This window comes from Rhagoletis zephyria, unplaced genomic scaffold (genome assembly GCF_001687245.7).
Source record: "Rhagoletis zephyria isolate East Lansing unplaced genomic scaffold, Rhagoletis_zephyria_1.1 Rzeph_scaffold_01677, whole genome shotgun sequence".
In the NCBI taxonomy this organism is placed as follows: Eukaryota; Metazoa; Arthropoda; class Insecta; order Diptera; family Tephritidae; genus Rhagoletis; species Rhagoletis zephyria.
Window position 1 is genome coordinate 97,285 of NW_016158761.1, and position 13,259 is coordinate 110,543.

Here is a 13,259-nt window from a genome sequence, read left to right on the forward strand (position 1 = left end):
TTCGTCGTGGAGGCTGAATTTTCCGACGGTGGTTCCAAGGATCCCTTCCTTGCCCACCCTGGCATTGAAGTCGCCAAGCACGATTTTGATATCATGACGCTCCAAGCGCTCATAGAAGAGATCCTTGGATGCCTCATCCTTCTCTTCTGTCGGGGCATGGACGCAGATGAACGAGATGTTGAAGAATGTCGCTTTGATGCGGATTATGGCTAGACGCTCGTCCACCGAGGTGAACGACAGTACTCGGCGACGGAGTCTCTCTCCCACCACAAATCCAACTCCAAATTTACGCTCCTTTACATGGCAGCTGTAGTAGACGTCGCAAGGCCCCAGACCCGAGTTAGTTCCCAAAAATTTCATGCATTTGTTCGGCTTATGCGCATTTTAAAGACGAAAATGCACGAGTTAAAGCAAATAAAGGCTATTTATGCAAATAGCCCGTTTGTCAACCGTATTAGTATAGTATCACGCAATCATGGGCGATCAAAGCACTCGTGGTGTTACATGAAAAATAACCATTGAAATTTTACTAACTAATACCTTGTTTATACCAACACATAAAGCGCTTTGACCCAGTTCGCTGTGATTCAAAACGGATGCATAAACCAAATTTCATTACACTCTAAATTTCAAAAGTGTATTGACTCGAAATTTATTTCAAATCGGTTTTTATTTCTTAAATCGGTTAGAAAACAGGTGTAAACACATCACTCATTCGACGCGAAGTGAAAATAGTCTGATTTTCTTTATACAGTCCGTTTTAAATTTGAATTATTATTAAAATAAATTTGAATTATTGTTCGCTTACATTTCGGTCAATCGCGCAAATCCATTATTAAAGAAGTGTCGAAATAAAACCAATTTTGTATATTTTTGAATACGGTTTCAGCGAGTGCGCCCCAAGGACACAGGTATAAACGCTTAAAATAATTATGTGTTAAGTCAAATTGGTTTTTTCTTAATGCAGTTGTGTGTTTTGTGGATCAAATCCTTTGTTGGACTATTCGAGGGGACTCAGGTATAATACCTTGTGAATTCTATAATAACACACTTTTCACTTAATATGTAAAAAAGCATATTGTAAATTACTTCTGGTTACAGATGGGAAACATGTAGATGAAATTGACGACCAAGTCGAACCGGACTTGCTGTATGATGATAGTTGCACGGATAAATAAGTGTTTTTTTGCATCTTCGAGAAGCGCCACGAGCTTCCGTCACATCTGAATCTTCAGATTATTGAATGGGAGGTTCATTCGGGCCCATTTAACATCCCTTGTGAATATTTGACGCGCTCGAGTAAATTTTTTTGTCACCCATTTTTGACCCTTCCGTACGCCCAACCCCACCATGCAAACCGGCAGATTAGTATATTTCCGTCATCAGAAACTCGTTTGATTTATTCACTATCAATATCTGACGCGCTTAAGTAAATCCATGTACATACCTGTTTTTTTTTTTTTTTTTTGGAAGCCTGTAGATCCTTACCACCACTGGAAGGAAAAACATCACATGACCTTTTTTTCTTCCCATCCATTATATAATCTTCGAAATCCAATAAGTCAAAATGACGCTCGAGTAAATCCCGATTTAGCAATTTTTAAAACATGTTATAAAATTTATACATACTTTGATTTTAGTACAAGTATTACAATTCTAAATGTGTTGTTTTATTTGTTTCAATAAGTATTGATTAAAGTTTTTTTTTACCTATTTTTCGTAAATCGTCATAAAAACAAAATATTATACTCTATTAAAATATTACTTTCAAATTTTATTTGCTTAATAATATATGTAGAAATCTTGTTTTTTGATTCGATTTCCCATATTCTTCAATATAAACTCAATAGTTTTGAATTCATGAAGATAAAGAGCATTTATGAATCCATACATACATACATCCATAAAGACTGTTAGTTTTAAATTTGTTTATCATATTTTAGATAAATATGTACATATTCAATATACTAGATCGTATCACTATATATGTACAATAGGGTGGTCCTTAAACGTAGGGAGCAAATTTTTACATCAGATTTCCTAAGCCTCAACCCCTACGTCGATGCTACTATAGTCGAAGATATCACATATAAATTTTTAAAACGTGTCGCACAAGGGGCAAAATTAATTTTTTTGGTCTAATACCCAAAATCTATGCTATCGTTACCGAAGGTATTACATATAAATTTTGGTCCCGATTGAATTCGGTTAAGGCTTGGAGCACAGGGGACGAAGTTCAGATTACCCTATGACGACGTCTTAGCGGTCTTCAATCGGGACTAAAATTTATATGTGATATCCTCGACTTTAGTAGTATCGCCTTAATCGGCTCAAATCGGGACCAAAATTTATATGTAATATCTTCGTTATGGTAGTACTGTTTTTGGGTATTATATGAAAAAAATAATAATTTTAATTTTTTGAGTCTCCATAGAAGAATCTGAGGAGAGACTCGGCCAAACACTAACATATGTGTAAGCGCCGATCTATTATTATTATTATTATAGAAGAATCTGAGCCTTTCACCATATGCGACACGACTTAACCGTCTCCAATAGGGACCAAGATTTATATGTGATATCTATGATAGTGGTGTTACCGATTGAAGTCATTCATTTGAGTTTTAAGGACCACCTAATGTACATACATACATAGTATGTATGGGGACTAAAAAAATAAAATATATTATTCCATTTGAAAATTATGTATGTATTAATTTGAGTTTGCTATGATAGAGCACATTAGGGGTATTCCCAAAGTATGCAAAACCCTTTTCTAATGGGTAAACTTTGCAACCCGTGCACGAGTTTTGCAAGACTAAGAGTACACCCCCATTATGTAATGTAGAAAAAACCTTTACAACGCCTAGTATTCGTAAAAATTGTAAGTATAAAATCGTTGTCGCTTGTACAGTGTGGTTAAAAAGTTTACATCGTCACCCTCAACGCACAAGGTCCTATATAAAAAATTTGAAACTCGAAAAACTTTTTAAATACCACGTACATATATGGAACTGCTCTAAAGATGAAAATAAATCTCATATGTTTTAAGATATGGATTTAAATTTCGGTGTAGGTGTGTATGTGAAAGTCAACTAACGGAATGTTTAGAAAACCATGTTTCCGAAATTTTTAAATACGACCTTTTGCTTTGATGATCACGATATGTATATTCTAGAAAAACTCCCTTGTGAGTGTCTAATGTTTACCTAGATCATGATTTAATTTTTTCGACACCAACACCAGGAAAAATTAAATACAGAAATTCAATTACCAGCTGATTATTTTCGGTTTTATGTTTTTAATTATTATTTAATGTGCATAAGTTTGCCTTTAATTATTCTTAAGATTATATTTAATACATAAGTTCTAAGTACAATCTTATACTAAAAACCTAATTTTATCATTGAGATTAACTAATTTAATGTGATTTTTTTCGCAGCGTACATATATATCGCTCGTTTACTAGTAAAGTGCCTTACAAGTTTGTGTTTTTAACAATGTTTTTGGCCTAAATTCTGCTCTTAATCTTTGTTTAAGCACTATAAACTGGAAACAATCTGATAATTTTTTAACGAATTTTCGTCATCTCTCGTTGATTTGGAGTCAAATTGATTTCGGCACTTTGTCACATTGGTCTAAACAAAAAATTGAACTAAGATGATACAGGACCGAAGACAGTTTGGGATCAAATTAAATTTGACAGTGGATGACAGCGATTCGCCACAATAAACAAATATCTTATCCTGTCGGAGACAGCAAACAAAAAGAAAAAACTTCGCTATGACTAAGATAAGGATCATAATCTCGCATTTTTAGTAATATATTTAATATTTAAGTAATCTCCCTTGGATTTTCTAGCAAACGAGCTTAATGTATTTATGCCAAATAATAAGTTAATATGAAGTTGTTATAATACTTGCGAAACAAACAACTTTGAACAATCTCTTTCGTGGTAACTTTATACAAAAAAGGCCTTTTAAATAAAATGATAAAACGCAACTAAAAAGAAGCCTAAAGTATGGGTGCATTCGAAAACGTCCAAAATACTAAGTATTCGTTTTTTTTTTTTTTTTAAGCCTCGGCAGATTGTAATGCCAAATGTGCGCAACCACGATTAATCATAATTTTCAACTAGGTTTAGAAATAAAATAGACTGATTCTTTGTTTTTTGACGTTTTCGAATGCGCCCTATTTGTGAACTTTTTCTTCAATTTTAAAACTTTGCATTGCATTAATACTACTAACGTTAGTCAACGTTACTATGTGATTAATTTCATCATGTTAAGTAATTATATAGTTACAGTCCATATGGAGCCCCCTAATTTCGTGGAAATTTCAAATACATGTATATACGTAACTACTTAAGCATGCATAGTTAGGTTAGTTAGAAGAATATTGTTATTGCAATGGTTACATACTATGTCTACTGCCGTTTGCAAAACCTTTACAGGTTTATGTATGTGGATCAGTAACTTTGACGTACACGAGAGTTGGGCCGATTATGTCGTCGCTTATGCAAATACAGACCTGCCGCTTGCGCAAACGCCGAACCACATATTTTACAAACATAACGTTTGATAGCGTCATGTATTTGTTTGTGATTTTGTAGATTTTTAAGCGATTTAAATGATTTGCCGCAAATTTCGCATTTAAACTCTTCATCGCTGTAGTGCTGCCGGGCATGTTCCATCATAGAGTGACGCGCAGTAAATAAACGCCCACAATGTGGGTAATCACAACGGTATGAACGATCGCTGGCGTTTGTGTGTTGTGCACGATGAGAATTGAGATAAACCATATTCGCAAATGATTTCCCACAGATGTCACATGAATAGCATCCATCATAGTCATTATTTTCCATTTTCATCAGAGAATTACCGTCTTCACTACCCAAAGGCGGAATGTTAGCCAATGAAGGCAGTAATAATTCATCATTATGCCTTCGCATATGTTCATCGTACACTTCTTTGGTACGAAAACTGGCCGTGCATAAATCACACCAATATTTGACTTCTTTATGTGTCGGTGCATGTATTTGTTTGTGTTGATTTAGCTGATCGACATCTGAAAAGCTAACAGGACAAACGTTACATGCATAACTACCTTCAGGCTGATGAGTGCTAAGGTGAACTTCTAATTCTCGTGGCGACTGCACTATTACTGGACAAAAATCACATTTGAATGGCGCGATATCAGCATCCATAAAAAGCATTTGATCATAGTAGGTGTAGCTGGGTACAAATACTTTATTATTTTGCTCGCAGAGCAGACGTTCCTGTTTTTGCTTGGAATAGTCGAAACGTAATTGCGAAATACGCTTTGATATTTGTATGGTGGATACGTCAATCATCTTTTGCAATTCAGTTGCCATTTGCTGCAACGCCTCTCCGCGCTTTTCCTTACTGCGATAATCGATGTTGTATTTGTTATAAAAGCATGGATACTGCTCAACCATTGATAACAGTTTAGTAGTAGAAACATCATTCCACAATGCAGAGTAGCGACGTCTGTATACAGTCTCCTGAAACAATAATTAAAAGTGATGGGAATAGTTTTCCTCATACATACATGCATCACAGCTGTAAAGAATTGCAATCAATTTGGATGGCAATCGAAAAATTTACTTCACATTTTATATTTCTTGTAAATGATAGTAAATTGTAATTTTTACCGTCATTGATATAGAAGATACAGAAGAGTAAAATCAAATGTGCCTGTCATTTGATATGTTCATTGGACAATTTAAATGTTGTTGTTGTTGTAGCAGCATACAAGCTCCCCAAAGAGTTTTTGGGGAGTGTTGCTGGAGTGACAGTCCTTGGCCAAATATAAATCTGGGTCGTTCCGGTTACGTAGACCCGACTGTTGTAATGCATTAATGGTATTTAAAGCAATAATGTTAATGTAAAATGTTAATGCATTAATTTATGAAATTTAATGCAAATGAATATTTCATTGCATTAATTCTGAAAAATGTAATGCTAATGAAATTTTTTTTCCATTAAATTATCCAAGCTAATGTTAATGAAAAAATTTTAATGCACTAAAATGTTTAATACCTTTGCTCGTTTTCATTATTAAAAACCATTAAATTTTTTTCTAGTGAAATATAAATAACCTCTTTTGGAAGGACTTGGACTAATTAATAATAGTTTTTTCAGCTTCATTATATTTATGTGTATTTGTAGAAAAATTCTTCTAAACATTGTTAGCCATTTTATGAAAATAAAAACCAATGTGCATGCAACTCAGGGTGCTTTTGTAGATTTTTATGTTGATTGTTGATGCATACCGATTACATATATTATGAGCCAAAAACGGACAGATAGCCAATTTAGCAGCGCATGTACACGACTGAGGACCTACTCTGGTCTAAATTAATCAATAAGCCGTTTTTTGGTTCCATTTGCCAATGTGTTTTTACATATTTAACGACAAATGCCATTGAACTTGACATAGTGAAAACCAGCCTTAACGTCAGCAAAGAATTATTACTTCAAAATTAAATTAGTTAATGGGTTTATAATGCTTATTATAATTTTGATGCAATAAAATATTGCAATAGCATTCATTTAAACATTTTAATGTTAATACAAAAAAAAAAAATTAGTAGCACTATTTCTTCGGAATTAATGCATTGAAATTTTCATTTACATTAAATATCAAAAATTACTGCATTAATTTTTTCCATTTACATTAAAATGCTATGCATTTAAATTACGCCCACTTTCCACTTTCAAAAAGACGCGTAAAAACGTATGGTGCGTTGCTTTAAAACGTTGCACGGTGGATTTTGTATTCTAGCAGCTGAAGGAACGTATACTAAAAATTTGAGACTTGTGCTCGCGATTTAAAAATAAAAAAAACTTTCACAAAAAAATTCGAAGTTTCTGAGAATTGCCCATATACATAGGATTGCGAATGATTCTCTAGCGCCGAGCCGTTGAAGGGCTCTGGGCAAATAAACGTGAAACAAATATTAGTATCGATATCGTATTAAGTCCCATCAATATTCTTATTAAGTCCCATCAAAAAACATCTTGTGGTTTAAAGAATAAAGGGAATGGTCCATTATACTAAAGCCAGCCTTCCGACATAAGCTATTATTCGATACGAACACAGATATGATATCCATACATAAATATGCATCTACACAGTGACGTGCGTGACATTTCAACTCACATTTTAAGGCTTAATTCTTCAACCATAATCAAGACGTACCAACTACAGGTGATAGCGATAGAAGCCATGCTTCTTCTTATGAGCACGCTTGTGTCAAATTATCGCCTGTTTTGCTTTGTTTACATATCCGCGTATATATACACATAACGTAAATATATACCCTGCAAACAAATGTTTCCGAAATCTTTAAGAGCATTGGAAATTTGTCAAGATTCTTTTAGGAATCTTAATTTCAAAAACAATTGAATCCAAACGAGTTATATAAATTTTAGTCACTGTGACTGGTGTGACAAGTACGCAAACCAAATTAGCTACTTTTAATATTTTTATTGAGCTTTGTACTACGATTTTTTATAGGAAAAATTGAAAAAGCAACAAAGTCTAAGCGGTAGAAGTTATAGCACTATTTCGGAGAGCCACAATAACATTGACAAATTAGCTACTACCTTCTTGTATAATAGTATTTCTGTTGATTACGTCTTCTGCTTGTGGTGCTAAATAGTTCGTTGTATAGTTAAATAAACGTTTTAAACATTTACGCCAAAGTAAGCTTACTTCTATTAGCAATTATAGATTGTATGTTCCAAATTCAACTGTGACGGGTGTGACTTGACTTTGTGACGGGTGTGACAAGTTGAGCATGAATAAACAAATACACAGTATTCTTAACTAACTTTATTTCTCAAAAAATCAGATTTTACGAACACATAAAATATTCTGCCGCCTAAAGACGGGATAATCCTTGATCGGACTTTTCATCTCCATTGCCTGTCAGAGTCATTGTAAGGTATCTTATTTTTAAATAGAACTCGGGGTAGCCAACTCATTTTCGATAATTCTACGATCTCGACAATGAAATCCCCGATTTTGTCCAAAATTTCGTAAAATTCCCCACCTATAGGTATCTCCTTATTTACAAAAAAAAATTATGTGTTTTGGCATATTGGTGGTCTTTCTGTTTATTTTATTTTTAAATGTAATTCATCTACATATGTATTCATAAACCAAACCAAACGTTTATAAAGTTAGTTAACAATTTTCAGAATTATTTTTTTTTTTTAATTTGAGTTATTTTTTTTTTCATCTGGTTCATTCTTTAACAAAACCCATATAAATCCAAGTTTCAAACTTTGTGCAATATTACAAACTTTCGTGAAATTTTCGAGCTTTTTAATTCGATTTTCCAGAAAGATTTTGTAGCCCACTCAATCTAAGAAAAAGCAAGTTTCAAGTGGCTAAAAATTTTCGTTTTAGAATTTTTTTCCTAAGGTGTTGCGCTTTACTTCCATATAAAAATAAATGGTTTATTCGCTATATGAAAGCCAATGTGACAAGGAAAATTCCAAAAAAATCAACGGTAATTAGCATAATTGCAGGGTTGCATAATCAGTACTTTTAGTTGCAGTTGCATTTCTTATGCAACTTTTTTAACTCATTATGAAATTAGTGAAGCAAAAAATAAAAAAAAAGCTAACACCTAATTCCTCACAAGGAACAGCTCAACCCCCGATTTCCCATGTAAACTGAAATTCCCAACAAAAAACGGCTCTTTTCCCAGATTCCCCACGCAATCTGAAATTCCCGGCAAATCGGGGAAGTCCCCACGAATTCTTCCCTGATAGTACTACAGATTTAATGAGGCTGTTACCTGTCAAACCATATGAGATAATGTTTTTGCCTACACAAAAGAAGTAATGGTATCTTTTTATCCGTGACAGCATCGCTTAAGTTTTCCCATCGCTTGATGACAAGCAGATATATGATACATTTCAGATTAGCAGATAAGTAACGGTAGCAGTCCCTGGCCGAATTTATTAAAATTTGTCAAACTTTAAATTATGACGGGAGTGATATGTGACGGGCATGTTTTTTTCGAAAATAAAAGCATATAAATACCTAAAAGCAATTCGCACATATTCCTCTGTGATATAGTGTGCGTTACTTTCGTCAGGTTTTTTACATTGGCCAAGATATGTTTTCCTTCAAAAAATAACTATTTTGTGTATTTTGTGACGGGCGTGATATTAAAATATGCTTTGATTCAATATACAATGGGCCGTATGCATAAAAAATAAGCAATTACTTTTACTTAAAATTTCATACCTTTCACTTAAATTTGTTTGAAAAAATCGAGTAAAAGGTCTGACATTTATAGAAACGGCATTTGCTTAGGTTTTATGCATACGGCCCAATAAAATATTTAGTACTTGCCCGAAAAACTTGAATTACACTGCTACAATGCTGACAAATGGTTCTCTGCATTGACCGTTTAAACCATGCCAAAAGACAATAGACTACGAAAATCAGCCTTGTCAATTTTGAAGAAAATTAACCTCTCATATGAGTTTGAAAATAGTACAACCTAAAGTACCTTACCTTGTTATGTTTTTAACATGACAAAAACTTGAATCTGAACACGAAATCAGAATACAAGAAAGTAGAAAAGTTTTTGAGATATTGCCAAATTTCGGGTTTTATTGATCTAAAAAAAATGCACTAACTTAGTTGTAACTTTCTTTCGATGCAGTTAGCCAATCCTAAATTTCTACTTTCTTGTATTCTGATTTCGGATTCAGAGAAAAATTCATAATGTCGCGGTTGGCCAACTACATCCAAAGAAAACTGCAATTAAATAAGTGCACTTTTTTCAGATCTCAAAAGCGTGAAATTCGGCTAAATCTCAAAAACTGTTTTACTTTTTTGTATTCCAATTTCGAATTCGGATTCAGTGGAAAATTCTTCATAAAGCGTCTACAAAAATGTCGCGGCTGGCTAACTATATCTAAAAAAATTTTAATTAAGTGAGTGCATTTTTTCAGATTTCAAAAACCCGAAATTCGGCTATATCTAAAAAAAACTGTTGTGCTCTCTTACATTTTAATTTCGTATTCGGATTCAGCAGGAAATTTTACATTAGAATGCATCCAAAAATATAGCTGGTCGGACAATTTTTTCATTTCTGTAAACTTGTGTTATTGCCGACAAAAATGCATATAAAAATGTCTCTGGTCGGACAATTTTTTCATTTCTGTAAACTTGTGTTATTGCCGACAAAAATGCATATAAAAATGTCTCTGGTCGGACAATTTTTTCATTTCTGTAAACTTGTGTTATTGCCGACAAAAATGCATATAAAAATGTCTCTGGTCGGACAATTTTTTCATTTCTGTAAACTTGTGTTATTGCCGACAAAAATGAATGGCGGACCCCAGTTCGTTCTGATGAAAAAACTGTAGTCGTTTTGCCACGCCCAGCACAAATTATATATCGCTTGAAAGCTTGGAAAATAAGCTATTCACATAAGCCATTCGCGAAAAAAATGGTACATTGTTTAAAAAATGCAATAAATTTGTTTTATTGCAAATTTTTTGCAAAAAAAATTTCAAAAAATTTCAATTTCCACCACGGAAAGCACGGTAAACGTTCTAATAGATCAGCAATTTTTGATTCCTTCTCATAAGTGTGACATGAGATAAGAATTTTAAGAAAACTTGTGCTAAGAAAAAGTGTTGAAATTTCATATTTAAATTCGTATAACTCGACAAAAAACCATAGCAACAACGTGGTGGAGATTGAATAAAATGCTGCAATAAAATGTTTTTCCTCGCACACTTGACGAATTTTGCCCCAGACCAAAATTCTTTGGGACTACAAAACTGAATAACCAAAAAATATGTATATAAAAGTGTTAATTAAAAATTTGTTGGAAACTTTTTGAATATCGCTAAGTTTTTGTCAATTTTGTAGTGATTGCATCATTGTTTTATGTATATGAATTTTATTGTAGAATGACATTTTTAATATTGAGAAAAACCAAATTACTAATAGTTCTGTAACTGTATATATATATATATATTATTTTTACCTACCTTCACAATAGCCTCCGTCATCTTTTGATTGCCACCATATAACCGATTAATGAAATGTAAGTCCTTGAAATACCACAATGTACTGATATTAGTATTTTCCAATGCCATACGATTACACTCTCTTTTATATACAGTGCGTAAATTGTCCCACTTGCGAGTAACTGCATCTTTAGCCAATGACAAATTAAAACGTCGTTTGAATTCCATTACAATCCACTCAAGAAAGTGCTGACGTTTGGCCCGATCACGAAATTGTGGATGACGGTGGTCCCACAAGAAAGTATTGCGCCTATATGAATCGATAAGGAATTGTATCATTTTACGATCCTTTATATGCATTGCTAGACCAGAGTCCTAAATAAAAAAAAAATATATATATTGTTTTATTAAATTAACATTAATGTAATATTTATGGCAATGTCTACAAACACACGCGCCACGGTAAAATTAAGTGGATTATGTGTTGACGGAGAAGTGGGGCAGAACTTCTTTATGCGTAGGCGGCCTTCGGCCGCGCTTAGGGATATAATCCTTATTACTCAGAATTCTCCTTTCTGTGGTGCCGGAGAAGTGGGACAGAACTTCTTCTACGTAGGTGTCCTTCGGCCGCGCTTAGGGATTATAATCCTTACTACTCAGAATTCTCCTTTCTGTGTTGCCGGAGGAGTGGGACAGAACTTCTTTCTGCGTAGGCGGTCTTCGGCCGCGCTAGGGATTATAACCCTTAATACTCACCATTCTCCTTTCTGTGGTGCCGGAGAAGTGGGACAGAACTCATTTCTGCGTAGGCGGCCTTCGGCCGCGCTTAGGGATTATAACCCTTACTACTCAGAATTCTCCTTTCTGTGTTGCTGGAGAAGTTGGACAGAACTTCTTTCGGCGTAATTTTTACCGTGGATCTACGGTAATTTTTAACGTGCATCCACGATAAAAGTTACCGTGGCGCGTGTAAGTAGACACACCCTATATATATATACCGCTCCGTTATTTCCTCCCAATAAAGATTGTTCAACTAAATCATCATAATTATTTTCATCTTCCTCATCTCTTGGATAAATAGGATCTTCCTCATCATCATTGTTGGTATAATCGTCATAATTTCCGTAATCATTGGTATAGTTGTCTCCGCCTCCTTCCATTACAACCTCAGGCTCAGTACGTTCTTGCTTTACTGGATAAATGGAATTATCCGCTATGCCTCTTTCACTAGGAAACCCAGGAGTTATTGAATTATCTGCTTGTGGTAGTTCATGTTGCTCCTGGAAGAAATTTAATTGTTATAAAGGTAAGCTATAGCTAGAGATAATATGTATTTACTTCATCAACTTCTTCCTTGATCATAACTGTTTGTGGTACCAAAAGTGAGGGGTCCGTATCGGTAAGATCTTCAGTACCTTCACCACTTCGGCCGCTATTTGTTTCACCATAAGAATCATCATATCCGAGTCTAAAAAGGGTGTATTTATTGCTGATAAAACAGTTTTGCTACGTTATGATGATATTAATATGTGCGCGTTCGTAATATCGATTTAACTCTCAAGTTGGTTACATTCCATTTGATATGTATATATATTTACTCACAATTATATAAACCTATATAGTAAATATATACGTATATATATACAAACATATATTTTGCGCAACTCTGGCTTGGAAAGGCAATCACTTTTAATAACACACAAACACGTACTAGGTACTAACTTACCCTAGCATACCACCAAAGAAACCTTTTTGATCCATTGCTTGAGTTCCATGGTCGGTTTGCATGTGTCCTATAAATGCATCGAAATAGAGAAATTTGGCCGGGCAAAACATACAACCCAAAGCAAAGAATTGCTGATCCTCTGTGGCTGTGATAATGCCGCACTCTTTCGTACACAAACGGAAGATGTCTTCATCGCTTGTTGGTTGATATGGTAAAACACTCATCTCGAACTACCAAAATTTAGGAGATAAAAAATAGATGATACAATTCTTGTATTTTCACCGAATTTCTGCTTTTTAACTATTTTCCGATAATTCCTCTTCTATTTTAATCCCACCACCATTCGCCAATTATTATTTTTTTCAGTCTGACATAGCACTGCGACATCGATATCGATGTTTGTAAAATATCGCTGTTTTGAGACAACATCGAGTGGTTTGAACATCGATTTTACTGCCCGATGTTTTACCAACATCGATATTTGCTTCGATGTTTTTCTTC

The 13,259-nt window shown here is 34.1% G+C and overlaps 1 protein-coding gene across 1 annotated transcript; it reads right to left on the bottom strand.

Annotated features, from left to right (window-relative positions):
- Positions 1 to 4,173: 4,173 nt before the first annotated feature.
- On the bottom strand, positions 4,174 to 12,982 carry LOC108364813 (zinc finger protein 383). The gene is made up of 5 exons (XM_017618663.1): positions 12,759 to 12,982; positions 12,371 to 12,500; positions 12,031 to 12,312; positions 11,054 to 11,407; positions 4,174 to 5,523 (listed from the first exon to the last, which is right to left on the bottom strand). The coding sequence occupies exons 1-5, from the start codon at positions 12,980 to 12,982 to the stop codon at positions 4,468 to 4,470; spliced, it is 2,046 nt and encodes a 681-aa protein (XP_017474152.1). The 3' UTR covers positions 4,174 to 4,467.
- Positions 12,983 to 13,259: the final 277 nt, after the last annotated feature.